The sequence below is a fragment of the Camarhynchus parvulus genome, chromosome 14, assembly GCF_901933205.1.
Source record: "Camarhynchus parvulus chromosome 14, STF_HiC, whole genome shotgun sequence".
Taxonomy (NCBI): domain Eukaryota; kingdom Metazoa; phylum Chordata; class Aves; order Passeriformes; family Thraupidae; genus Camarhynchus; species Camarhynchus parvulus.
This window is the reverse complement of record NC_044584.1, coordinates 9023577-9049791: the sequence shown is the minus strand read 5'-3', so window position 1 is coordinate 9049791 and position 26215 is coordinate 9023577. Positions and strand designations below refer to the sequence as shown.

Genomic DNA, 26215 nt, shown 5'->3' with positions numbered 1-26215 from the left:
ATTACAGATCTTTTTCACCAGGTTTCTTACTGGAAGATCAGTGCTATACAGCTCAGAAAGGCTTTGGCTCTGTCTCCTCTGCAGCCCTCATCCAGCTGTGCTCTGAGGCACCATCAGAAGCTCAATGAAGAACCTGGACACTGCTGCTCAATTCTGCCCATTCTTGTGCCTAACTCCACCCCAGTTATTCTTTTAGAGGAGGGCATGCTGGTTTCTAGTCTTTTTTGGCTGGAAACATCCTTCTCAGTAAGTCAGAAAGCATAAGTTATTTGTTATTAGTAATACATTTCATACTTTCAAAGATTTGTACTAAGCCATGACGTTGAAAGCTGTCAAATCCACTCAAATGCTTCTTATTGGAAAATCAGGCCTGCATATCCATAGATCCTCCCCTCCTTCACCAACCCAAATTAAAGCTGTAATTCCCAAAGACAGCCACTCTTCTACACCACCACACATTTCATATAGTTGTTATTAATAAAGTATGAACAATGTTTGCAGAAACATTAAAGAATCAGGTCAAGAACTCTGTCTGAATACCAGTGTTATTAAATAAGCCAATCATCCAACTTTGAGTAATTAATGTCCTTGGTTTTTACTTGAAAGCCTCACTTTCAGCACATTCATAAAAGACAAATGTCCCATGCCAAAAGGAATGAACATGAATTAACTCTTTTGGATGCCAGTTGCAGGAGGAAGAGGAAAATGCAATATTGGCAGGCTGGATACAGCACAGCACTTCTGATTGTAGGCTAAGTTTAGCTACAATGTGATGATTTCACCACATATAGTCAAGGATTTGATCTGTTCCCATCTGTGCATTATCTGAGTATCTAAACAATTGCCCTAATGTATTTGAAAACTTTAAAATATAAAAAGAAAACGAACAAAGCTGATGGTATCTCCAGATCACCGTGTGAAGTACTAATAAGCAATTGTGTTATACAACCTGTGTTCAACAGACTGAAAATGATCTTTCCCAAATCCAAGTGACATCCTTCTGAAGCTGAAAGTGAGAGATTACAGCTGGCTGAGCATGCACTGTGCTGTACACTCATTTTAAAAGCTGCCATTGTAAAAGACCCTCCAGGCTTTATGTTGGTTCCTTTGCTCTTCTTATTAAGAGCTGCAACGTTCCTCATATTTAACAGTAACTAGAGGGGGAGATGGAGAAAAACTAATGAGAGGGAGAGAGGTTTATTCTTCTAAAGAGGTGCAATAAGATTAATAGCAAGACTATGGGCTATATATGTTATTTTTATTTCATCACCTGAAAACATGATAAATATTTTCAATTCGAAAAGATTACGAGTATAAAATTTAGTATTATCTTTACAAATCCTTTACAGCCTCTGTATGTGACATCCTCTCCTTCCCTCCACCAGAAAACAATTATGACACAGAAATATTCTCAGGACAGCAGTTGTAGAACTTGTCTGATGCGCTCACACTTCCCCAGCAGGTTTGGGTCTTCTCCATCAGAACCATCAAATTCCTTCATAAAAGCTTCAGCTTTCTGCACAGTTTTGTCTCGTGCATTGCCCTGAAGCCCTTGCAGATAATCCAGTAAAATGGTGAAATACTTGTCTGGAACCTTGGAAGAAAAAACAAAAGGAAGGAAAAACAGGTTTATTATCTCCCCTCTCAATATGCATTCACAATCACGTCACAGCATCACCTGAAAGACAATCAGGAGAATAATGGCACAGGCTCTGGAGTTTGCCAAGGTCCAACTGCAAGTGGAAATCCAAGTGGAAATGTTTCCTGCCAAGGTTCAAGCTGCCAGGAGAGATGGATGGACTCTGGTGAGAGGACTGTCATGTGCTCAGATACGGGCAAAGCATCTGAGAGGAAATGCTGAGCAGATGTGGAAACGCTGATCAGCAAATGCAAACACTGCCTGACAGGGAGCCCAAGGCTCTGAGGGTTGGTGGAAGAAAAAAACAAAATACATTAGCCAAACCCTCCTTTTGGAAACACACATTAAATCTCACTAAATTCAGTGAGAATTGCATGCATATGCCTGAGGGAAGGATTTTGCTGGAATTCCCCTCACCCTTCCTCAAAAACTGTTTGCTGAGATACCACCCACCATTGCACACTTTGACAGAATGCTTATACAAAGAACTAGAATTTAATTTGAAAAACAAACCCAAATTCAGACATATGGAAATAATTTTTAAATCATGCTGACTAAAACTGATAGGCTCTACCAACATGTCTAACATCAAAAGCACTTTAGTCATCTACAGTTGCATTATCCACATTTCACTCCCTTTCTAATTAACTAGTCAGAGATTAAGTTTTGGCTTATCTGGTACAACATACAATTTAAATGATCATTATATTAATCTTGACAATAATTTAGCAAGGACTTTGGAAGGATTTATTCAGTACTTCATACTGAAGTATTTTCAAAAGGAATATGTGAACAGACCTACGCTGATCTCAACTTCATGTTGTGTATCTGTGGAGCAGGTTTCAGCCAATAACAGGATATTTTTTGCTGTGAATCATGAGATGTTAAAATGATCTCACCCTGCAAATATGTTTCTCCATGTTTAACTTTACACATATAACTTGACATGAGTTAAGTTAAACACATACGTAAGTATTTAAAGGATTCGAGAGTAATTATTCGAGGGCGGTTTCGATTCTGCAAAGTATCAACATTTCAGAGCAGACAGAGCTTCAACAGACACTTAATTTACAACTTATTTCTCCATGGACATTTGGCAGCCGAACTTTGATCACTAAAACTTCTATCACTCCAAAAGAAGAGGAAGAAAGAATATTCCAACACTGCCTTCATCAATCAGGGGTATTACAAAGTAATAAATCAAAACTTAAGTCTGCGTTCAGCCTCGTAACTTGTACACTATGGAAAACCTTCTACTTCTTCACACAAACACTCTTGCATTAAAGAAACAATACAGTTACAAAAGAAATATTAATTTTACAACGAGTAACACTGAAATGGATTATCTATGAAGTGTTGCTATACTATACAAATCAAACACAGTGAAAAATATCTATATTTTTGAAAGTTTTCACTCACAATAAGCTGGCACTAATAACAGATGAAGCCATTTAGACACAAACAATTCCAGTGTCACAGTGTTCCTTTAATGTAGATACTCAGTACTGAGCTTTTAAAGTCAGCAACATTTCCACGTTTCAAACCTTGGCCAAATTGTCTCTGTAATTTACAACTCTTGTTCTCAGAGCTCATGGCATAGACATACCTGTGGAAGTACAGTTATTATTATATCATTTAAGCAAACTGCTTGAGGGGGCAATTGAAAGCCTGCTCTAAATTTAGAAATCCTAAGTGTGCAGACTTAACAGGAGGCTGCCTGAAGTCTAGAAAACATTTAGCATTTGGCCCTAAGGGTGTCCTAGTGTTCAAAAAGTCTGAATTTTTTCCTTTAACATAACCCAGCTCTGAGATTTATTTCATCAGGAGCCCACAACACAGCACCCCGTGGGCAAGGTAAGATCATATTTCCTCCTGACTTACACAGACAGCAGAGCCATAGCAAGGACTGGAACACACAAAGAAAGTTAATGAAATCCAAATTTTAATTCTTCAAATACAGTAGTACAAAAGCAGTAATTTCAGGAGTCTTGGTGAGGTTTTCCAAGGAGGAACACAATCCTTCTTCCAAGGTCAGTTCAAGGCTGGTTTGAAATTGGAGATCAAGATCTCCCAGCACGGCTCTGGGAAGTCAAAGCCAGGCTTATGGGATTTTGTTATTATTCTTTTGTTAAACTGTTTTGACCTTTTTCTTGTTTCTTTTTCTCTCTCACACACCAATCTTGCCTCTGTCCTAACTTCCTAATATACACTGGAGCTGATTAATATGGAAATAATCACAAGTGAAATAATTCCTGTCTTTGGGAAAAGCAGGAAACACTAGGAAAGAGTACCAGGAAAAGAACAGTTCTTACTTTTAAATTACACTCTGCAACTCTGTATTTTCAGACTTGGAGACCTGCAGACACCCACATATTTTGCAAAGCAAACACAGACACCAGAAGAGAGAAGTTCAGCTCATTGCTGCCAGGCTGCATTTTTGGGTCACCTTCCAAGGAAACTTCAGCCACCCACCACACCCTGAAATCCAAAAGCTGAAGACTGATCTAGCAACTTCCTAAAAATGCTGTGCCAGATGATAAAGACCAACAGATAACCTAGTGTTTATTTAATCCTGGGTGCTGGAGAAGTATGCACACCATAGGTACACAGGCCTGGCTTGGAAGCTGTCAGCCAGTCACCAGATGGATTTTAAAGGAGCTTAAAACACCATTTATCTAGCAAATTTTAAAACCTCAACTTATTTCTTTGAGAAAGAGGCCTATCAGTACAGGAAACTCCATTCAGGCCTTTGCATGGCTCTTCAGTAGGCATCCAAGTGACACCATGAGATCAAAGATGTGGCTTAGGAAGGAAAGAAACTTCTGTCTCCTTTTGTACTTTAGTCATGCTGGGATTACCAACAGATTTCATTCTGTAATGGACAGGAAGTTGAATTTGGGTATAAAAAAATACTCAAAAGAAGCTGGGTGTGCCCTCCCTATGGTCCTGATGAAGAAAGAGACTTCATCATATGCTTAATTATAAGCACTTGAGCAGTTCTACTAACTTCACTGAATCTGGATGCAGATGTTAATCATTCTCTGAAGCTCATATTCAATGCTCCTCTGATTTATTAAACTACAAAATATGTGAATTTAAATAAATCGGAGCACTTCCATCAGAATTCTAAGAAAAAGGAAGTTTCATTTCAGTGTTGAGAAATAAGGAGTTAAACTGTGTTTTGATACATCAAACAAATGCTACTTACAGTTCATTGTGTCCCAGCATATTTCAACACAAAACCAAAGTAAACAGGTAAAAAAAGTAAAAACATCCTTCTGCTTGCCAAACAATTTCTAGGTAGCTTTGAAGAGCATACACTGATTTTGAAAAGTTGATAAAGACTTCAAAGAGAGAAACTTAAAAACCAGAAGATAGAGCAAACAACCCAGAACCCAAAATCAAATTTGTATTCTGCAACCCATCTTTGTAAAGTATTTACAGCATGTGAACATTTTTGCCTTCATGAAACTCTGTTGTTAATTATCTGGCGGTCTAAAAAGGTAACACCCAATGTCAGGTGATTGGCTTTAGAGCTGCTGACTAATTTGGGTCAGGACTATTGGTATGAGTAAATGTTCAAGTGCACACAAAAAAATCAGCAAAACTTAACTGAATGTCAACAAAATGAACCAATAAGTGAGGCACTGTGCAAATGGGCAGAGGTTTGTTCTATTGCACAACAAAATGAATCACCTGACACCCTCATTTGATACCACAATGGTCAGATACTTATTAAAAATTCAATTTATGTTGTTTTTTAAGTTCCATCCATGAAATGAATGGATTTCAGTATGGATTCAAGCCTGGCTTCTGGTTATACTTTATGCTTTTCACAATCAACATCAGGTTTCACTTATATTTAAATGAGAGAGCTATTTTAACATCTTGGCAATATGGTTGTACATGTTCCACGGAGCCCAGAGATATCTGAAACTATATGAGAGCTGTGGTTTGCAGTATTGGGTTCCACATTAGGAAATTCAAACTAAGGATATGACTCAAATTCTCAGCAAACTCCAGATTTAAATAAATGATGAATCTGCTCTTTTGATGCTTGCTATATATCAAGTATAAAAATCTAGCATGCACAGGACAATGATCACCAACAAAATAAAAAGATCAGTGACAAGCAATTAAAATGCTTCAGCATCTTGGTTAAAAACAAAGTAATTTGTAAGTTGCTAAAAAATTATGAGACAAGTGCATGTCTAGTACTAGGAAGTTTTGGTTAATAAAGAACAGCTATAACTAATGTATAAGACTGTATCATATTTGTTCTGAGAAAAAGCAGAATCAATACAAACCTTCTCTTTATCATACATGTGCAGGAGAAGCCATGTCTGTCTTGTCTTCTGAAACTTCCATTCTTCTGGGTTTTTAGACCAGCTGTAGAAAATTAGGGGGAAAAGTTACTTAAATGGAATACTGTGATATCAAAACATTCTTTATTTAGAAAATATTCCCTACAAGGCTTCCAAGTGACTTTGTATGCATGACACACAGTGTCATGGCACTGTGGGACACAGATAGTGGCACACATTTTGTACAGGGCCACCTGGCCTCTCTGCAAAAAATTATAGGAGATATTATAGCCAAGAAGGTCAGAAGTTTTTTTCAGAAAGCATTGATTCCTTGAAGTTAAATATCAAATTCCACCCCCAGCTTTGGCCAGTCCTTTATGATAGGCCACTGCCCTCATTCGACCAGGAAAATGGAGCACCCCAAATCCTTACTCCTGCTGCAGGGCAAACTGAGAATCTGGGGAGGTGCAGGGGACAAGAATCAAGCTTGGGTTTCAGAAAGTTGCTGTTTCACAATTAACTGAAATTTATATGAAATTAAGCAGCCTCTGAAGGACTGGCAGGAGGGACTTGTGCTACAATGGTCACCTCAGCAATGGCTGCAGCCCATCACAGATGGCTGCTCTAAACAGACAAAATTCATCCTTCAGCAGCAAACGTTTTAAGGCTTGGACTTGTCTAAATGCATGACTTAAATATTTATATTTACAGGCTAGAAAAATGGGGTTTTTATGTCTCTCTCATGAAGAATACTCAATACTGTTAAAAATGAGAGGCTGAACAAATGATTAACATCTGCAAATGTTTGTTGGCTGTTTGGCAAACACATTTTCAATATACAAAATTTTAGCTGGGTTAAAATAGCACATTCATGTGCATCTTGAACATGTTTTTAAAGCTGGTATATTTTGGTTTAGATAAAGTCATTTATTTGTATTAAAAAATGAGCAAACCAGTAAATCTATCTATAAAATGAAGACTACTTTTTAAAATAACGTGCTTGAAAATTAGTATTGTAACATGTACAAAATCTGACAGTACACTAAAGTATCATTTGAAAAGAAAGAAAAAAAAATAAGGATAAAACCCAGAAACTTTCACATTTATTTGATTTTTCTCAAAAGAAAAGTAGGTCTCCAGAGGGTAGCATGCAAAATGCCATTAATGTGCCAGCTTGTTTTACACAGCAATAGAGAGCACAGAAATCAGTTGAAAAGCCAGCTGGGTATGAGAATTAGTATTGTTTAAACACTGTCAAGTCTAATAAAGCAAAAGAGTCCTCATCTTTGGTGAATGCTGCACCAGCAAATACATTGTTCAGTCAATTCAATGAAAGAGAAAAGAAAATGAGACCACAAATTTGTATAGAAAGGTTCCACGGCAGCCTCTGAAGAAAACCTAAAGAAAGAAATTATTGTCTTGATGTTCAAATTCAGAATAAAGAAAGAATCACAGCTCATTAGGGTTATCACCAGCTAAATATATCAAAATAGGTTATAACCAAAATATAAGGTAAAAATCAGACAGTTGACAGTAAATCAAGAAGGACAGACAAAAGCAATAACCACAATATATCATCCTTTATGTGCTTGAGCTAAAGTCTACTGATGAGCTGATTTAGAGGCTTCTTTTGGAATAATAATATAGTAGCCAAATAAGTAGGCAGAAGTTTGCAAAACAGATATTGCACAAAAGCAGAAGGCCAAAAAGCTGACTGATACAAGTTATGGAATTAAATAAAAAACTATTATTATGGTGAAGTCATCCCTTCTCCCGTTACCTCCAGCCTAGAACCCAAAGTCCTTGTAAATCAAAATCACACAACCCTTGGTGTCTTTGCAGCAAGGTGCCCAGCTGGACAACAAATGACACCACCTGAAGTGGTGGTGAGGAGCCAACAGAGAATGAAGTAAAAATGGCTTTTCTTGTGGGGGCAGTTTGTGGGGCCAACAGCAACTGTACCACTGTACAACTGTACCCAATCATCTGTACCACTGATTCTGTTTGCCAGGCAAACACAGCAGCTCCTGACAGAGAAACTGGGACTTCTGCAGGAAGTCCTTCAAAACAAACAAAATAAAGCAATGCCAGTGCTTTTTTTGCCTGTTCTTTTATGAGGCTCATCATCAAGAAGAAGAAGGTAAGTTTAGAATTCTTTTCTACGTAAATAAAGCCTGGAAACAGTTCACATTACAGTCTTTGCAAGGTGACAAGAACAAGCTGAGTGACAGATCTGTGACTGCATCCCAGGAAAACCGTTCCTCTGCTAATGAAAACCTTTAACATGTGTTTGTGTTTCTCTAAACTGTTCTATGTATTTCAACATTTGTGATGATACCCATTGGTTGGACATGCCACAGAGTATTCTGAATCTTCTACTCTGCTAATTTTATGTTTCTATCACAGTATCACCTGAGTACTGTTGGCACTGAAACTTAAAAAATACAGCCTGATTTCACTTAATCTCCTATAAAACTATAGGATGTTAAAATATCTTTATTACCTAGTTTATAAACAACTGAGACCAACAAATGAGTGCACTATAAGGTTAATTGCTCTTATTAACCTATTACCAAAACCATATGCTCTCTTCTACTAGTTAAGGAGAGTTGTTGTACTCCTGCATCCAAGACTCCATATGGACTTTAACTCCTGTGAATTCTCTTGCAGAAACAAACAAAAGTTTTAGCTTGTCTTCCTGAAAGTTTCTGCTCTATATACACCACAATAATTCATATAAACAACAAATACTTTATCAACTGCAGAAAGTACATTTGTGTCCATTATAGCACCAGAGCCTCACAAGCAATTTCTTTTGCTTTGTGATCTGTCCTATTAGAATTAAACACTACATTATTAAAGCAAGAAAAAATAGTATTTTCCTTAATAGTTATAGGTGTACCCCTATTTTCAGAAAATACTCCGAAGTTTTTAACTGGTACTCCCTCCATAGTCGAATCAACAATGCTTGTTTCTTCCTTTTCAGGGAAGTGGTCCTTCTCTTGACCCAAATTCCTATCAACCTGTGGGCAAAACACTCCTGATAATGGGTGCACAATCTTTAATGCAGATAACATGACAGCTGCTCCCCCAACAGTTATTAAAATAAAACTTCTCCACTGATTGCTATGATTATAGCAGCTTTTTCCTACTACTGTGACACCTTTAAAATCTATGGAAAAGAATCACCCCATGACGAGGTGAGAGCAGTACCTCCTGTTATCAGGATGACATCATTAGTACATTTTTAGAAATGCTCAACTTCTAAACTAGAAAACTTCAACCCTTACAACACAAGAGAGATTTCATTTTGCTATTTACATGCAGATAAGCTTCCTTGAATTACTACAGCAGGAAAAAAGGCTTTTCCTTCAAGTGATCAAATATACAGAGCAAAACCATCTACATTACAGTTATAGACAGTTGCAACCTCTCTCACAGTTTGAATTCATTTGGTAGCTTCTGGAATTATCTGTGTCAGGATTTAGTACAAACTATGGAATTGGTTGAAAAATATACATGTGTAAAACATGTATTTTTCCAGTGTACCTCGGGCTAATTTTCAATATATTGTACAAACACTAATTGCCTTCTTTACACAGCTGATGTTTGAATCTTTCTCATGAGCTCCAGCTCATTGAAAAAATGGCTTTGAAATTGAATAGACAGAGGAAATGAATCAAATAAATCAAGCAGCTTAGGAAATTTTAGATTCGGGCTTTTGTTTTCTAGCAAGAGAGTCTCATGTAGAAAAGCTGCCCAAGATTCTCACTGGTCTATCTCATAAATGACTTTTAGTGTGCCTACAGTCGTCTCCCATAAATCTACTCCCAAAACATGGGAATTCAGGCAGTGGAAGGAGGCAAACAGAAGGCGACTGCAGTGTGCAGGGCAGAGCTCTTGCTGGGGTGTCCCGGGAGGAGGAGATGGGGAAGGGAAAGCAGGCAAATTGGTTCCAGAAACACAGTATGAAAAAAACATCATTGTTACAAATTGGATTCAGGAAGTCAACACAATGCATCTGCTGAGACTACTGGCCAGGACAAAACTCTACAGAGCTGTCACAACCAGCAAATAATCACTGAGTGCAGAAAAGCTCAGGGCTGAGAATCAACCATTTTACTGATTCCACTTGAAAAACTTATTGAGTGGGAGACAAGTCTCAAGAAACCAGAAAGACAGACAGGGATGTGACTGCTGACACCTCCCAGAGCACACAAGAGCAGTGCTGTGCGCCAGATGCAAGGACACCTCACCTACATCCACTGCTCCAGATGAGTGCCCCTGGCAGTGCAGCCCACCCTGGATATACCTTTCAGCCTCAGCATCTACCCAAGGAAAAGCAGATTGCCACGGAATTTGGATTTCTCCAGCATACAGCCCAGGATTAGCATCAGGGAATTAACTTGCAAGTTTTCTCCAGCCCTGAGGAGCACTCAGAGGACAGCCTCCTGCAGCTCTCCTGTGATTTATCCCATGTCTGACACTCCCAAGCTTCCCTCAAAGGAGGGACAGAACCACAGGTCTGGCCCATTGCAGCAAAGGCAGGGCTCCACTGGAAAGATCTATGGAAAACATTAAAAGCATCTACAACACTACACAGGAATGGTCACATTCTTCCTCTGGGTACTTTTCTGTTTTGATACACAGTTATTCACCACTCTGCAACCTGTCCTTAAGGATCACCTGTGTCCTTCCACCCCAAGGGAGGCTGAACAGGAGTTATGGCCCACAATTAAGGCTTGCAGGAATCAAGTTAGACCCTTTATTCCCCAAACTCTCTGCAAACAGCATCATTCCTGAGAGCTCACCACCCTACCCATAAAATGTGGATAACAGGTGTTTCCTCAATAAAGAACAACCATACTCCAAAAAATTCCCTTAAAGATATTTAAAGCCTTGCTGAAACCCTTGGCACTCAAGGGATGTGCTGGAATATTTCACAGTGCAATGCACACAATTGCAGCCTCTTTAAAACCCCATGCACTGGGGTTTAAGACAACCCACTGCCCTTATAAGGCCTGAATTTGGAAACTCTGAATGCTGTTATCAGGGCAGTCCAGAGGTGAGCCCAATGCACATATGGCCAACAGGTGAGCAGGGAATGCTGCACCTCAAAGAGGCTCCCTGGAACCCCTGGAAGCAGCACAGAGGGAGCAAAAATTTGGCATTAGCTCAGTTTTGTGGGAGAAGAGCCATTTTATGGATGGAGGTTTTATATGGATATATAAAAAATATATGGATGTGGATGGAAGTTTAACATATGCCCTTATAGAGCATATAGTGAAGTAGGAATAATAATTTTTTCTCCAGTTACAACACGTACAATTATTTAAAGGGAAATGTAAAAGGGTTTATTTTTATTGGGGGTATTCAGAGTTTCTTCTATTTCCCTCAGGGGTATTTAAAATGGATTTACTTTTGCAAAGATGTTTTTTGAATGTCTGGTGTTCCACACAAAACTGCATGCCCAGAAAGCTGCCTCATGGTGAACTTCATTGCTCAATCCAATGTAAGAAGAAATCTCTGTTCAAGTGTGTGTAATGCTGATTGTCCTCATTTGGAAAGAACAGCCAAAATTTAAATTCTAGATATATTTTCTGAGACTGGACTGGAATGGCTGCAGATAAAATCTGGAAGCACAGACCTGTGGTGAGACCCAATATTAGGCATAAGAGACAACTATAGCCTTTAACTGTGTTTTTCTCATGTTATGGATGAATCTATTTATGTCCCAACTCCAACCCCTAGAGAAAGTTAATATATTTATGCTGATATTCTCAAATCCAGTTTGGAATCTAACTAAATTATGACTCAGATAAAGATTTTTCTCATTTTCCTGGAAGAAAGAAAAGACACTAATGGAGCTCGTTTGCCAAAAGAAAACTTTCTAAAATTGTCAACAGATTTTAGAATCAGTGCCACATTTTTGGTTGAAAATCCTGGCACCATTTTTCAATCTGTGGTTTAAAAACATTTTTTAATATATTCTTCCATCTGGTTTAGACACAGTATAATGACTATAGACTTGTGAAAAGGCAAGGAGAGGAAGCTTTTTTTATATTTAGGAATCACACATGCAGGAAAAAATAAATGTGCTTTCAAGTGTCCCATTTTCATCCTGATGTCCAGTATTAGGACAGCTTGCATCTGATTATATCTATGCAGCAAACAGGTCACAGGATTTTCTTAGAAAGTATTTATAAAGTGAAAGGAAGGGGCCTTTGTGCCATAAAGCCAAGTTTGATTAGATCTACATAAAATATTTATCAGAGCTTATCTTTTATTGCATGTACTTTTATCACTTGCCATTATTTGTAAGGTTTTATATTATGTTTGCATCCTGCAGCTTCAGCCAAGCTCGAAATCCTCTTCCTCCCCCACCACAGGCTCTGTTCAAACGCAACATGAGACGTTCCCTTGAAGAGCTTCAAGTATAAACAGATGAGACAGATGATTGGTGGGAAGAAAAGTTGACCCAGAAAATTGTAACAATGCCTCCAAACCATGCAGCAGGTCGTGAGGAGAGCTCCTGTCTCTTACATCTGGTACAATACTCGTGGGGAGCCTCCCTGTGATTCAGCTTCTCACAGGCACCAACCCACCTGCAAATGCCAACAGCATTCAACCTTCACCATTTCTTTAAAAATTATGTTCCTGATATAGTTATTTAGTTGCTGGTATCCACATTAGCCCACCTGCAGCAAAACTGCATTTTGATTTGAAAAAAATATATATAGCAGTAATAACGTGCTGAGAACTTGCTGTTGTTTTCAGTAATAACAAAAAGGTCAGGCTTGAACGCCCACAGCTACTATTACTGTATTTCTAAGCTAAATGTGCTTTTCATTTTACATACATTCATAAAAAGAACACAAAGCAGGAGTTGAATTATCACAGAATAAAACAAAAAATAGAATTTGTGCCCTTCACAGCCAATCTGTTCTGCTCCTGCAAGGAATATACAACCAAGTGCTATCCCAAAGTCCCATCTCCTCTCCAGATGTCTATCTTTTCTTGCACTTAATTCTGGTCACACTGATTCCTGCACCAGAAATAAGGGAAAGGGAAAATGAAAACAACTGTTATGGCTCCCTCCCATGAAGAACATCCTGGGGGGTACGAGGAGATAAAGAGGGCCCCACACTCTGCATGAAAATCATGTAAGGAGCCAGCTGCACGCAAAATCCTTTCCAAAAGTTGGCACAAGTCCATTTATAGAAATGCTTTCTGAAGATCAGATGAGCGATATGCTACCAGACCCAGAAAAAACAAATATGGTCCATTCTCTTCTCCCTTACTGTTACACCACAAAATGTCCAACTGTGGTACAGAGCACTCCTGCAAAGGCACAGATTCAAGATGAGGAGCTCATTTTCATTGCTTTTTAAGTTTAAATCAGCTTCTAAAACTTTAAATGTCCAAACAACCAACAAAACAAAACAAAAAAGTCCGCCATCACAAATCCCACCTCCCCAAAAACCACAACAACAAAACCCGCAAAAAACCCACCCAAACTTTTGTGCTTTATTAATAAAACACAAGAAATGTATGAAAGTGCATGGTTTTCCATATAGCAATGCTAAAAATAATGCTGGAAGAGAAAAACCTTGATGTGAAACTTCATCTGTGCAAGTTCTTAAGGAAGGATGAAGAAATGGCCACTTGGAAGAGGATTTGGATACTGAAGTTGGCTGATTGGTTTTGCTCTGAACCAGCCAGGACACCCAAGAACCAATTTAGTGCTGTTACACTGAGCTGAAGGTTTGTGTTCCTGTGTTCTGCACAGGCTGTTTCAGGAAGCCCTGAGGCTGCAAAGTGATGCTGGCACCCTGGGAAGATGCCTAATCCAGCTGGGCCACTGAGCAGCAGCACTGCTGAAAATGGGCTGCCCTTCTGTACCCAGATGTCTTCAATTTGTCAGGTTGGGTGTTTCTGTGTGGTTTTTCTCTTTGCAAAAGCCTAAGGGATTTCCACAGCCAAGGGATTTCTGCTGTTCCAAAGTTAAGAGCAGCTTTTCACTGTAACAAGGAAAAGCAATGCTCTGGTTCTAAAGAGATGCCAAATGCTGACCTGCACCACATCCCAGAACCAGACACATCTTTCCTTGCTGCCCCAGCATCCAGCAGATCTAGTTCCAGCTGGCCTCTCCTCTCCACAAGGTTCAAATCCTCTTCCTGCACCTTTCCCAGTGGGGTTTCCCCAGGTTTTTGAGGAACAGGAGCTGCTTAGAGGGTGGACCATGGCCACCTCTGAGGGGTGAAACCCAACCCAGCAGTCTGGAGGATGGCCAGGCAGGATGGGTGCCAGCAGCATCTGTGAACAGACACCACCAGTGTCCTCTCCTTGCCTGACAACCCTGACAAAGAACTGGCCTCAAATCAATCCCATCCCTTGTGGTACCCAGGGACTCCCTCATGCACCCTCCAGGAAAGGGGAAATTCCCCCCTCAAATGGAAGCTGAACTTTGAGCCTGTGCTGCAGGACTGGCCCTGTAACTCTTCTACAGAGCTGGTTTGTTCTGATGACAATGTCCTGTAGGTATAGAACTGTCAAACTGTCAAACACTGGATTGTCAAATTCCTACTGAGCCCCTTTGCTGAAGCGAGTTCTCTCAGGACAGTATTGAAGAACTGCTATTTATTAATTTGGATACCAGCCCTTGATGCACTGTTGCAGAAATTATATTTGCAGGGTTGGTTTTTTTTTTGGTTTTTTTTGTTCTAAATGAAATCCAAGTATTTTTATTGCTGGCTAGTTAGACAAAGTTCATTTTTGCTACAGGAAAATGTAGCCCTCTTCAAATAACCCATCCCACAAGTGGCTCTTACAGTGCATCTGAGAAGTACCACATTTGGAGTTATTCTGGACCAACAAGAATATATATAGAAAAAACCAAACCAAAAAGACATGTCAGCCATCCTTGTCATTTTTTACATCCCAGCCTGGACATCCCACAGCTGCATTCATCAGAAGTATGGCAGAGGTGGATGGAGCGCTGCAGACCCCATGGCACCTGAATCTCCCAGGTTGGAACCTTACAGAATGATTTACTCTTCTTTTTGCAAAGAGCTCTACAAAGGGACAATATCAATATCAAGATCAACCCAGAAGTGTTCAGCACTTCACAGCCCACTGACATTTTTTTTATTTAGCTGAGATATTCAGCTATCTCTCACTGCATATTAAAATCTGCTGTCACACCAAGGTGTTCAGGGCAGTGTAAGATTCCCCCCTTCCAATACCCTGTGACATGTGCTGCACTACTAAGATTTCAAGTCATGTATTCTTAAAGAAATTGATCTGCCAATTACTGCTTCCTGCAGATGGCTCTCATTCCAATTCAATTTCATTCATATAAAAGTAATTACTGATACCTTTTTAGGCATCATCTTATTAATAAATGTGTGAAGGAGGAGACAAGTTTTATTAAGGAACTAGTTTTATTATTTCAAAAATACTTCTTGTTATTCTAACTCTGGTTAGGAAGCCTTGACAGCTCCCTGGAGCTAATTGATTAACAATCATTGCCAACTGCATTTTAAATTTTAATTCTGGCTTTGGCTGACTAGTCTAAATGATTCCCTAGAGCTACGAAACTCCTCACCACTACTGTGAGTATTTGGGCACTGGATGAATAGTTTGAATGTGTTTGAGGAAGTGAGTAGCAGTGTTAATTCTCCCAGATCTGAATTTTATGACACAGAGAAAATATAAAAACTCCCTTCTGTGCTTCTGCCATGTCAAGAACCTACTCTGAATGGAGGAAGATGGGTGAGCACAAAATGCATTTTCTCAAAGCCAGAAGGAGGGTTAAGGATGGGATGCCTGGGCTTGGAGCCAGGAGTGAGGCAGGGAGTTTGGAGAGCCAGGGGAGAGCAGACTTCAGAAGCTGGGAGAAAAAGCTGTGCCTCACACTCCTCCAATGCAACCTCCCTGCAAATGAAATATTCCCAAAATAAAGTAAATAACCCCTGCCATCTGCTTTTAGTTAAAAAATTTCAAGAGGTAGTTTGTTGTAATACTTGTATGTGAAATGGATTATTTTAATTATTCTGGTTTTATTTGACCTGAACACTGCCAAATTCTCTCCAAAGACAAATGGAAAAGATCAAAGTGCTTGTGTGAGGTTTTGAGCACTTTAGTGAGGAGTGATGATGTCTCCTTACAGTCAGGATACAGTCCTGAAGCAGACTGGTCTGTTATTAAAAACTTCTGAATCTCCCTTATATATCTCACAAGGTTTCTGAAAGTAATACCAGATGAAACAATATATTAAAGCTGCTTAATTATTCAATTAGATGCAATCTCTTTTGTACAATACTATGGAAAGATGAAAGCTGCATGTCAGCGATAAATATCTAATGGCTACATTTAATAAACTGTTAAGAAAATTCATTTATACTAAATTTTATTTTACTGGAAATGAGTTATTAAAAAAGGAGACATAAATTTTTCTTAACCAGGTTTGGAAATCAAGATGCTATTTTACAGGAAAGAGCATCAGACAAAGAAACCTTAACTATTTTTATCCGAGTATTCATGGATTTAATACATGTACTCTAATTTTCCCCATCTAAGGAAGCACTTTACAGTCCAGCAGTTATGTACTGCTAATACAACTTATAATTGTGACAACATACATGTGAAAAATTGCAGAAGTTTTAACCATCCTATTGATAAAATTATCAGTAAATAAAAGCAAAGATGAGATGCTGCTACAGAACAAAATCCATGCCAACTTCACTTTCAAAAGAAGGAATTGAGAAAAACCCTGCAGGTCTGTTGGGAGCAGACATTGGTACAGGGCCAAAGAAAACAGAGCCTGTGCTCAGATGAGAAGAAAGTTAAGTCTACTTTCCCTCATCACACTTCTCTGGAAGGAGACCTTTGGACAGTGCAGGGACTTTGGTGAGTCACGAACTTCATCACTGTTTAATTTATCACCTGAAAAATGGGGTAACATAACACTTTCTCAAAAGCTGTCATAATGAGAGTAAATAAATCAGTGTCAAAATATTCTCATTTATTTATCGAAACACAGTTGTGATATGCTATCAGGAAAGGTATGATGGAAAAGCAAGTTATCATTAGTATGGTGGGGAGAAGATTGAGACAGTATGTTTAAAAAAACCATATAAAAATCTCTTTAAAGACGGGGCTGAGCAGTCAGGTATTTTTCAGTTGATGCAGTAAATGATAGATGTCAGATGAAAGGATTTGTGAATTCATGTTAATGATGTTATTAAATACACTATTTCCATATGAGAATGTTTGAACAAAATGCCCAAGTAAATATTTTGACAGTTTTGTTTCACACTGAAAAAATGGTAGAAGTGCGAAGAGACAGAAGGTTCCAAAGTAAATCACTCTGCAGTTTTTACTGAAATACGCTTTGTGAGGTGTACTTGTGACCTTCCATAAAATTAATTCAAAGATTTAGAAATACAAATAATTTGATTTAGAGCCATAAAGCAGGATTAGAGTTCCCTATTCCATTTTTCTTCTTTTGTTAAATTTAGTGACCATTTATGGTTATGGAAATTAGTAAAGAAATCTCTTTCCTCTGCATAAACTAAACAGGACAATGAGCAGATTCTGAAAGATGGAAGAGCCACTGACTCCACTTGAGGAAAATTTACCATGGGCCTGAGCTTCCCTTTCCTTCTCCACTCAAGCCATACATTAGTGCTTATCAAAGGGGTAAGAAAGCTACTCCAAACACATTCCCTATAGGAAGAACTTTATCCAGGATAATATTAATAGCTAAGCCATAAAAAGTTTGGTTCAGGGAAGGTTGTATTAGTCCAGCTGCTCTTCCAAAGCTCAGCTGAATGAGTTGCATCATAAGCATTTACTCATTTGGCTGGAAAATCATGCAATCATTGATGTTTCTAAAACTTACTTCTGAATGAGTTGAAAATACCACAGAAATACTTGCAACATCTCAGAACTTCCAGGTATAACTAAGCATAAAAATCTCAGAACCTGACCTGTCAGAACCTCCCAAAGACCTATTTTGTCTCTAGAAGCCAGAGCTGCTTATCCAACAAGCTGGATATGGCAAAATACATCCAAAAATATTTGTAACTACCTAGGATCTTCATAATTCAATCCATGACTGTGGAGAGGACTTGCTAGAGATTATTAGAATGAAATTATTTTACACAGGAATTCTTTCCATCTGGAGCATTTCCAGGATAGTATTACAGATACCCAGAATATATTGCTAAGGTTTGTTTTCTTCCCAGAAGTTCTTGATAAAAATAGCTAAGATTGGCTCTGAGCCACTTAAAAGGGGTTTGTTGTTGTTGTTCTTTCTTTTGGTTGCTGTTTTTAGACTGTTTAGTAAATGCTATTATTTGTCAGCATTACCTTGAACTGACAAGTTTATCTTCAGCAGCAGCTCAAGAAGCCTCAGTGCCCACTCTGGCTCAGAAGTGTTGTCACTTGTAAATCAGCAACATGCAGTGCCTGTCATCTGCAGAGAGCCACAGCTTCTTAATTCAGGCTCATCTGAGTGTTAACCTGGTTATTCAGTTTCCAGAGCCAACTATTCCTGCACAAGCACTATCTTCTGTTCAGTGCCAGTGCAGGCATCTCTTCACCATCTGCATTGCAAAATTGAATTTGAATGGAAGACCTTTCTTTCGGTGAGCACTCTTCACACAGAGTCTGGCTCACTCATTCTGGAGAGCTGTATTATTTATAAGTGGAAAAAGACCAGAGATATAGATAAGGAACAGTAAATCTGCATGATCTCACTAAATTAAGAGTAAAATATTCATGTGCTTCTTTAAAAGCAGTGAAATTGTTGTATTAGAACCATAAAAAGCAGCTAACCCAGCAAGAAGTTAATAACAGTTTAAAAGCAATTTCTGCACAATCTGACATCCTGTGGATGTCATGTGGGGGTTAGAAAAACACTGGCATGTCTCCAACACATATCTACATATCACTTGCCATCAAGACACAGAAAAGTGAATCCAGAAGTCAATGACTCTATCACAGGGAATGAAAATCATCGACTCAGGCTGCCACCAGACATCTTGATTAAACAGGCAGAAGCTGAATAGTGCTGTTACTGAGAGTGTAATGTGACAGTCACAGAATCCTAAATGCACAGTTTGAATAATCAGAGGATAATGAGAACACTGATACCTGGAAATGGGTATCATAAAGCCAACTCTGAAACAGGAGCACATCTGACTTGCTGCAGCAAGGCTGAAGAAGGATGAGAAACCCTGAAAAATGTGTTACAGCTATAGTGGTATATTCTAAATGCTACTATATTCTAAATGCCAACACTGTCATTTACAAAAAACTCAGTAATAGTTGGAGGGGAGAAAAAAAATCTTTTCTTGTTCAGAAAATTCAATGTGAAATCTCAACATTCTATGGCTCAAAGATGAATCCAATGCTGTTACCCATAAAGCAAAGCCAGAGAGTGAGCAGGGAGGAATCACAGACCCCCAGTCCCTTCTGCTGGAAGGCAGCTCCAGTAAAACCACATTTGTTTCCAGGTGTCACATTCCAGAAGGATCACAGGCTCGGGAGTTCAAAGAAGAGCACATCAGGGACTGGAAGGAGCAGTAGGAGAGGAAGGATCATGGATGTGCTGCTCCACTGGAGGGGCAGTGAGACTGAGAAACCCACTCAGCCACCAGCAGGGTGTAAACACCAGGATGGGAGAAATTATTTATGAACTGTGGGGCAACACTATGGTTTAAAAAACCTTGCTTAATAACAGGTCCAACACAGCAGAACAATTTTTCTGCCTCATATACCCCACCAGCAAGCTTTGTCTTCTGCAGAACATAATGTGCCTGAGCATGCTAACAGGATAGCTCTAAGCAGCACAAAATCTGTGGAGTGAATACACCCCCTCCACCTACCCCCCCCCAGAATAACTGCTGGCATACCCACACCCTAAAAATAGGAAAGGTGTGGGCATTGCAACAGAGAGCTTTGTAGAGCTTGTGAGTAATGTCAGGGCTGCTAGGGAACTGCAAACAAACTGAGGTGGCTTCATCAGATGAAGTTACACAAGGGAGTGTAGGATAATGGCAAGGTAACTCTCAGCAAGCTGAGACTCCTTTGCCACCAACAGAGACAGTGGCTGCCTTTAAAATGAGGAAGATCTCATTTTCTTAACATCAAATGGAAAACTTGCAGATTTACAGACGTGCTGCTTTAGGTCGAGGAGAGGAATCCCACTTAGAGGCAGGTCAGGCCCTGGTAAAAATTAGAAGTCAAGTAATACAGAAACTTGGAGAAGTGCTAAAACAAATTCACTGATCTCTAGAGTATTAGGAAAAGTTCAAGTCTTTGAAATCAGATAGCAGCAAGTGCCTGCCCAAGTTCATAGAAAACAGAACAACCCCAAATACAAATTTATCCTGTATCTGACTCTGGATTCATGAGGCTTCTTGCAGAACTAATGAATATGACAAAATGACTAAAGGCATGTAGGAATAGATTAATTACATCCATAGTTAACGCTTGCCCCAGAACCTTTAAAAAATAACCCTGAGATTATTAAAGCAAAACTATTCCCCTTTACTATGCCCCTAATCTTTGAGAATTGCTGCTCTTTCAAGACACCTTAAAGCCCCAATTGTTGAAGGGAATTCAGGAACACTGCTGTGTCTAATTACAACACTTGCTCTTAAGTTCACACACTATTTTTGTTACTAGCTAATTGAGATGCATTACTTGAGCAGTTCTCTAATGTTTTATGAAATTCAAGATAACTGATGAGCTTAGATATTTGCTGCACCTTGCAATCAGGAAGGAAACTCTATCTCAGTTTTGGAGAGCAGGGGAAGGAGAAATGCCATTAAATGCTAAAGTTAGTTGCTATCCAAGCCAAGGAGTCAGTCTCTGGAAGGAAAAAAAAAAGACCTGTGTATGTTTAGATTTTTAGTTTATCAGTTACTCTTCATATCTAAAAGCTTAAGCTGTTGATGGTGAAACATCAATATCAGTGCCAAGTTTGAAATTAATATTGATATAGACCAGCAGAAATGAAAATTATTTAAATTCAGAATCAAGTATCAAAAGCCATCACTGACCCTGGCTAAAAAAGTAATCTGTGAGAAGTAAAACAAATTCAAAACATTATGAATCAACAAAGGAAACTAAATGTGACACAAGCCCACTCGAGGTGCTTTAAAACTAGAAATTGTTTTCAACATTAATGGCATGGTTATGTTTGTGCAGAAGCTCCTCCAATGGAGTCACCTGCCCCGGGAGGGGTTGGATGAATGGGTCTGAGATTTCCTGAAGGGCCACCATCATCTGAGCTGTTTGGCCACAAATCTCAGGTGTTGCTGCCCACTTTATAGCCTGGCACCAGCCTCTCCTGGTTCCTTAAAAATCAGAAACTTCAGTGAACACTAATCCACTTCTTGATTCCCTTCTCCAGACAGCCTCTACTCCAGAAGGAGTAAAAACTTGATATGCTTTCTACATGTTATTTCTATTTCTACATCTATATAATATATGACATACATTAAAAAAATAGCAAACTATATAAAAAAAAAAATGCTTCCAGCAACAGCCCTCGAATTTCTGTATTCTCTGAAAGGAAGAACAACAACATTTCAGCTTTAAAATCTCCCAGGCTTGGCACTGCTTGTAATAAAGTTTGACTGAGGACCGGGATCTGTTTCCATTGTGCAAACCCAGCAGATAAACAACTGCCCTGGGTTGTCCAAGGCTGTCAGCAGGGCTGCCACCACACTCAGCAAAAACCACCCTGGGATCTGCAGAGTCAGATGATTTCCTCACGCCATGGGAAATTCTGCCTGTCTCTCACTTTTCTTATTCTGTAACATGCCCTTGGTTTGTATTATTCTAGAAGCATCTTTTTACTTTAAAGACATTCTCTGAATCTTGCCTGAATTTAAATTAGGCAATGAGAAAAATAAGATCTATATAAAGAAAAGTGACAAATACTAACAGTATGGCGTAAATAATTTCAAAAATAATTCTACTTCAGCACCTTATTTTTCAAATTTTAGTACATGATAAATAGTACTGCAAGGCTTAGTTAATTCACAGCACACATGCAGATAATATTATCTATTATTTCTACTTCAGATGATATGAATCTTGTACTTTCACATTCCTTTAGTGACGTCTTTTCAGATCTCCCTCTATTCCTTTGATGGGTGATGGAGAAATCCATATGTGCAGATCCATACGGCAATGAACTTGCCAAGCCAAACACAAGAACAGCAGCTTCTAGGAGAGGGTGGCTTGCCAAGACAAACAAGTTCTGCCAACATTTTAACACCACAGAAGGTCAGTTAGGTTATAATTAAACCTAATTACCATTCTCTAGAATTGCAACATCTTTTCACTTGAAGCTGTCTGGATGCTCAGAAAAGGATGAATTTTTATTCTAGATTTTCCAAGAATCACATTAAGCAGACAATGGAGCATTCCCTTTAAATCTGAATCATCACTTACCGTCATAAAGGAACAAGGCACATCATCATTAAAAGGAAGAGATTTGAGTACTTTATTTAGCCACTAATACTTCATCACTCTGGCTTTTCCCTATTCCTCTGAAGCAATTCCCTATTCCTCTGAAGCAATTGGGTTTTTTTCCTTCTGTTCAGTACCACTCTGGGTGGTACATTATTTCACTTTTTTTTTCTTCTTCAGAGTTTTATAACCTTTCTGCTTCAGCTCCCCATTTTTAATCCTCTATCTTCAGATCTTCCTGCGCGCTCCCTGGGCAAGCTGAGGATCTGACAGCAGTAACTTTTCTCTGCCAGCTGCTGCCTTGGAAGAGAACTGTTCTGGGAACCACCTGAACTCATCTCACCAAGGAAAAGATGAGATAAAAATTGGTAAAGCAAAGTCTTTTTTTCTCTCCCTCTTTCCTTCTCACACAGGCCAAGAGAAGGCAGGGGGGGGGCAGAACAGGAGTAATTTGGCTGCTCTTCCTTCATCAGGAGTGTAAATCTGGTCATGCTCAGCCTGGTTTTACTCAAATGAGCAAGGAGCTGATCTGGGCTATCAGAGTCACCCAGCTCACAGGGGAGACCCTTCAGCTCCTCAGGTGCAGTAGCTGGGGGCTGCAGTTTGAGCTGGCATCAGCTGCTGCTGCATGTGGCCAGGCCATCTGCATGGTGAGAAAAGCCTCTCCCAGCTAGGATGGCCTTCCAACAAAATGATAATTTGATCCCTCTGGAGACTGGACAGCATCAAGGACCATTTGTTTTTAGAATCAAATAACAAAGCTGGAGAATGGGAAGACCTGCTCAGCTTGTGGCACACTGTGCCAGCAGTGGGGACCCCAGCAGAAGGGGCACAGGTTGGCAGTGCTGCCAAGGGGAGCCAGGGCCTTGGTGCAGCCCTTGGAATCCTGCTGCACTGCTGCAGGGCTGCAGGGCTGCTCTGCAAGCAGCAGGAAGAGCAGGATGCAGTGAGCAGCCCTGCCCTGCACACTGTGTGCCTGATTGCTGCCATCAATGCTCTCTTCATTAACTCCCCTGGACTGACAGCACGAGGCACAGCTTCGTACAGCTGGGCTCTCCTACTGCAAACAGTCCCTCAATAAATAAAAATGACAGCTCCAGTTATCATATGGTACACTGAGTTCCACCTGTGCTACAGGAGGTGCACATGCCATCAGGCAGTTCAGATGCCACCTCACCTACCCACACTTCTGTCATGGAAGGCTTTTATTGTGGGTGGGGCAAAACACAAATCCACAGCACTCTTTTGTTTACTTCCAGTTTTATTAATTTCTTGCATCTATAAGATTTACTTATCCTCCCACAGATTATTCATGCCTGTAGCCCTGCAAAAGCATGTAGACTGAAATCCTTCACCCACTCAATATGCTGGAGAGCTTGAAATTAGTTTCCAGAACCTGGATTTTTGTCTCCCTTCTCCAGCTAGTCTATTACTTCTTGGATTCATTTAAATCCAGTTACTTCTTTTGCAGTCTTATTGGGTTGAAAAAAAGGTCTGAGGTGTAAGAGGACTCTTCTACTATAACTGTAAGCTGTTTTTCTATAATTAATAATGGTTCAAGATGGTCCAGGCACATTTGGGGCTAGAATGGTGACTATGGCTATGTTTGCCTGGCAGTTCAACATCTTATGACTATTCCTGTTAAGTCTACAAAATTCAAATTGTCTGTTGCTGAAATAATCCCTCACAACCTATTGCTGCACATACAGCGCATGGACTCTGTATGACAAGACCAAATGACAGAGCTGGTTTTCTGTTTCAGAGTAATTTGGTACAAGTTAAGTGAAACTCTAGAATCAATTTTGTTCAAATATTAGTTCAAATATAATTTCATATTCTCCCATGTAACAAGGTAAAAATCCATACAGATAACAGTGGAATAACAAGCAAAACCCTACAGCTTGTTCCTTTACTTTCTAAACCTGAAATGCATTATCTGGAGATCCACCATTTACCAGAGCACACATAGCAGAGAGAAGGCTGAGCGGATGGTTCAAAGCTATCTGTCAATCCATTTGCAGTTTCAAAACAGTGGTGAACTGCTCCAGCTGTTTTCCAGATCAAAAATATTATTGTCATTTTGCTATCTCTGCATGCTGAGGGTTATGTAACAAAAATGCACATGTCCCTCTGCCTGGAATGCAATTAATTTCCTCCCTCCCCACTGTGAGTGGTAAGTAACAATTCAGACAGTCTGGATGCTTCAGTTTTGAGCACAGGCAGGGATGCAACCCTGGATTAATTCCACGTGGTAACCCACTATTTGTAACATGCCAGTCTTCTGGAGGTCTTACAGCCAGGGTATACTTTGCAGTTTGGAAAAAAATAAACATTATCTTCCTGTTTGTACATGACCTCTTTACTGTCTGTGGGGTACCCTGAGTGCTTTGCTGCAGTTTTTTAGTTTAAGCACAGACTTTGCTTTATGCTGGAATTTTAAGTCTTCCAATAAGTGTGCTAACTGGATGAAGGGATTGCTAACAATCTGAAATAAGCCACTATACTTGCTGTTCACTTTGGTATGCAAAAATCAGTCATTGTACACTATTAACTTTAAAATAGTGGCAAAATCCCATCTTGATCTACAAATATCCAAACATTCTGCAGGTGGGTGAATTCAGACTCTGTAATGCTTAACCACTCCATGGAATTTGCTTATATAAAGAGAGCAACTGGAAGTCTTTTGCCTAGAACAGCACACTCAAGAAACAAAACTCATTTTCTCAATCCAATCTTTTTTGGAATGTGCCTTTCATCTCTGTAAGTGCAGCTAAGCCCATGATATTTATATAACAACCATAAGATCTTCAGGACAGGAGCTGCCTTTCTATAAAATGTTTGCACCATACTTAACTTCTCTCTGCTGTTGCTGTAATAGAAACACAATGGGGTGATCAGCTGTCCTCCAGGGTGTCAACTGAGATGAAACATTAACTTAGTACTTAACTGCAGCAATTTCCTTTAATGTGTTATTGCTCGGTACAGCTTGCTCTGGGTTACTGGTTTACAGCTTACTTCTGTAGGCAGCACCTGCAGAGGTTTTACTGTTCTTACCTGGTTAAATAGGCCAGAGCCCGCTCACATCCCGACGGCTTTTTGGGCTCCACCTTTTTTATGGGGATTCCAGCTTCCCTCATCAGCTGTTTCTCCTTCTTCTTGCGCTCTTTTTTTAATTTTCTTTCCAGTTTCCTCTTTTCCTCTGGAGTAAGTTCTTCCTCTTCCTCTGCAATAAGCTCTTCCTCTTCTTTTGTAGCCTGAAATAATTAACATTTAAATGACGTGTTTAACTTTCTATAGGAAAGTGAACAAAACATGCATAAATGTAATTAAAGGGTACAGGTAATATTTAAAACCAGAGGATTCAGGTTTCATATTTTTACTGTTCACTGTACTTCCATCACGTCTCTGCTGTGCCCAGCTCCCAGAACTGCAAATACTGCACTCAGGGAGATCTGTCAAACTGCCCTCTATAGATGTTGATACTGCTTTGAAAACCACAGGAACCTTCCACCTAATACAACACCATTTCTAACATTTCTTGTGCTCTTTGTTCTCCCACACTCAGTCCTGAGGAGGGCAGAGGCTGTTTCACAGTGGATGGAGGGTTTGGATGCTTTTTTCAGCACACACACATTTCGGTGGGAGCAGTAAGGTTTCCTGAGGATCCTCAGTTTGTGTTTGCTGTGTAACCACACACTTCCCTGGACTGAGAAAACCTCTGTCTGCCATGCAAAGGCTTCATCTCCATTTTGCCAAGGGCAAAGATGTGACAACTTTC

General features: G+C 39.5%; 1 protein-coding gene across 1 annotated transcript; it reads right to left on the bottom strand.

Annotated features, from left to right (window-relative positions):
- Positions 1-687: 687 nt before the first annotated feature.
- Positions 688-25835, bottom strand: C14H7orf50 (chromosome 14 C7orf50 homolog). Its single transcript, XM_030958450.1, has 4 exons — positions 25830-25835; positions 25492-25691; positions 5947-6028; positions 688-1594 (listed from the first exon to the last, which is right to left on the bottom strand). The coding sequence occupies exons 1-4, from the start codon at positions 25833-25835 to the stop codon at positions 1412-1414; spliced, it is 471 nt and encodes a 156-aa protein (XP_030814310.1). The 3' UTR covers positions 688-1411.
- Between the last annotated feature and the right edge of the window lie 380 nt (positions 25836-26215).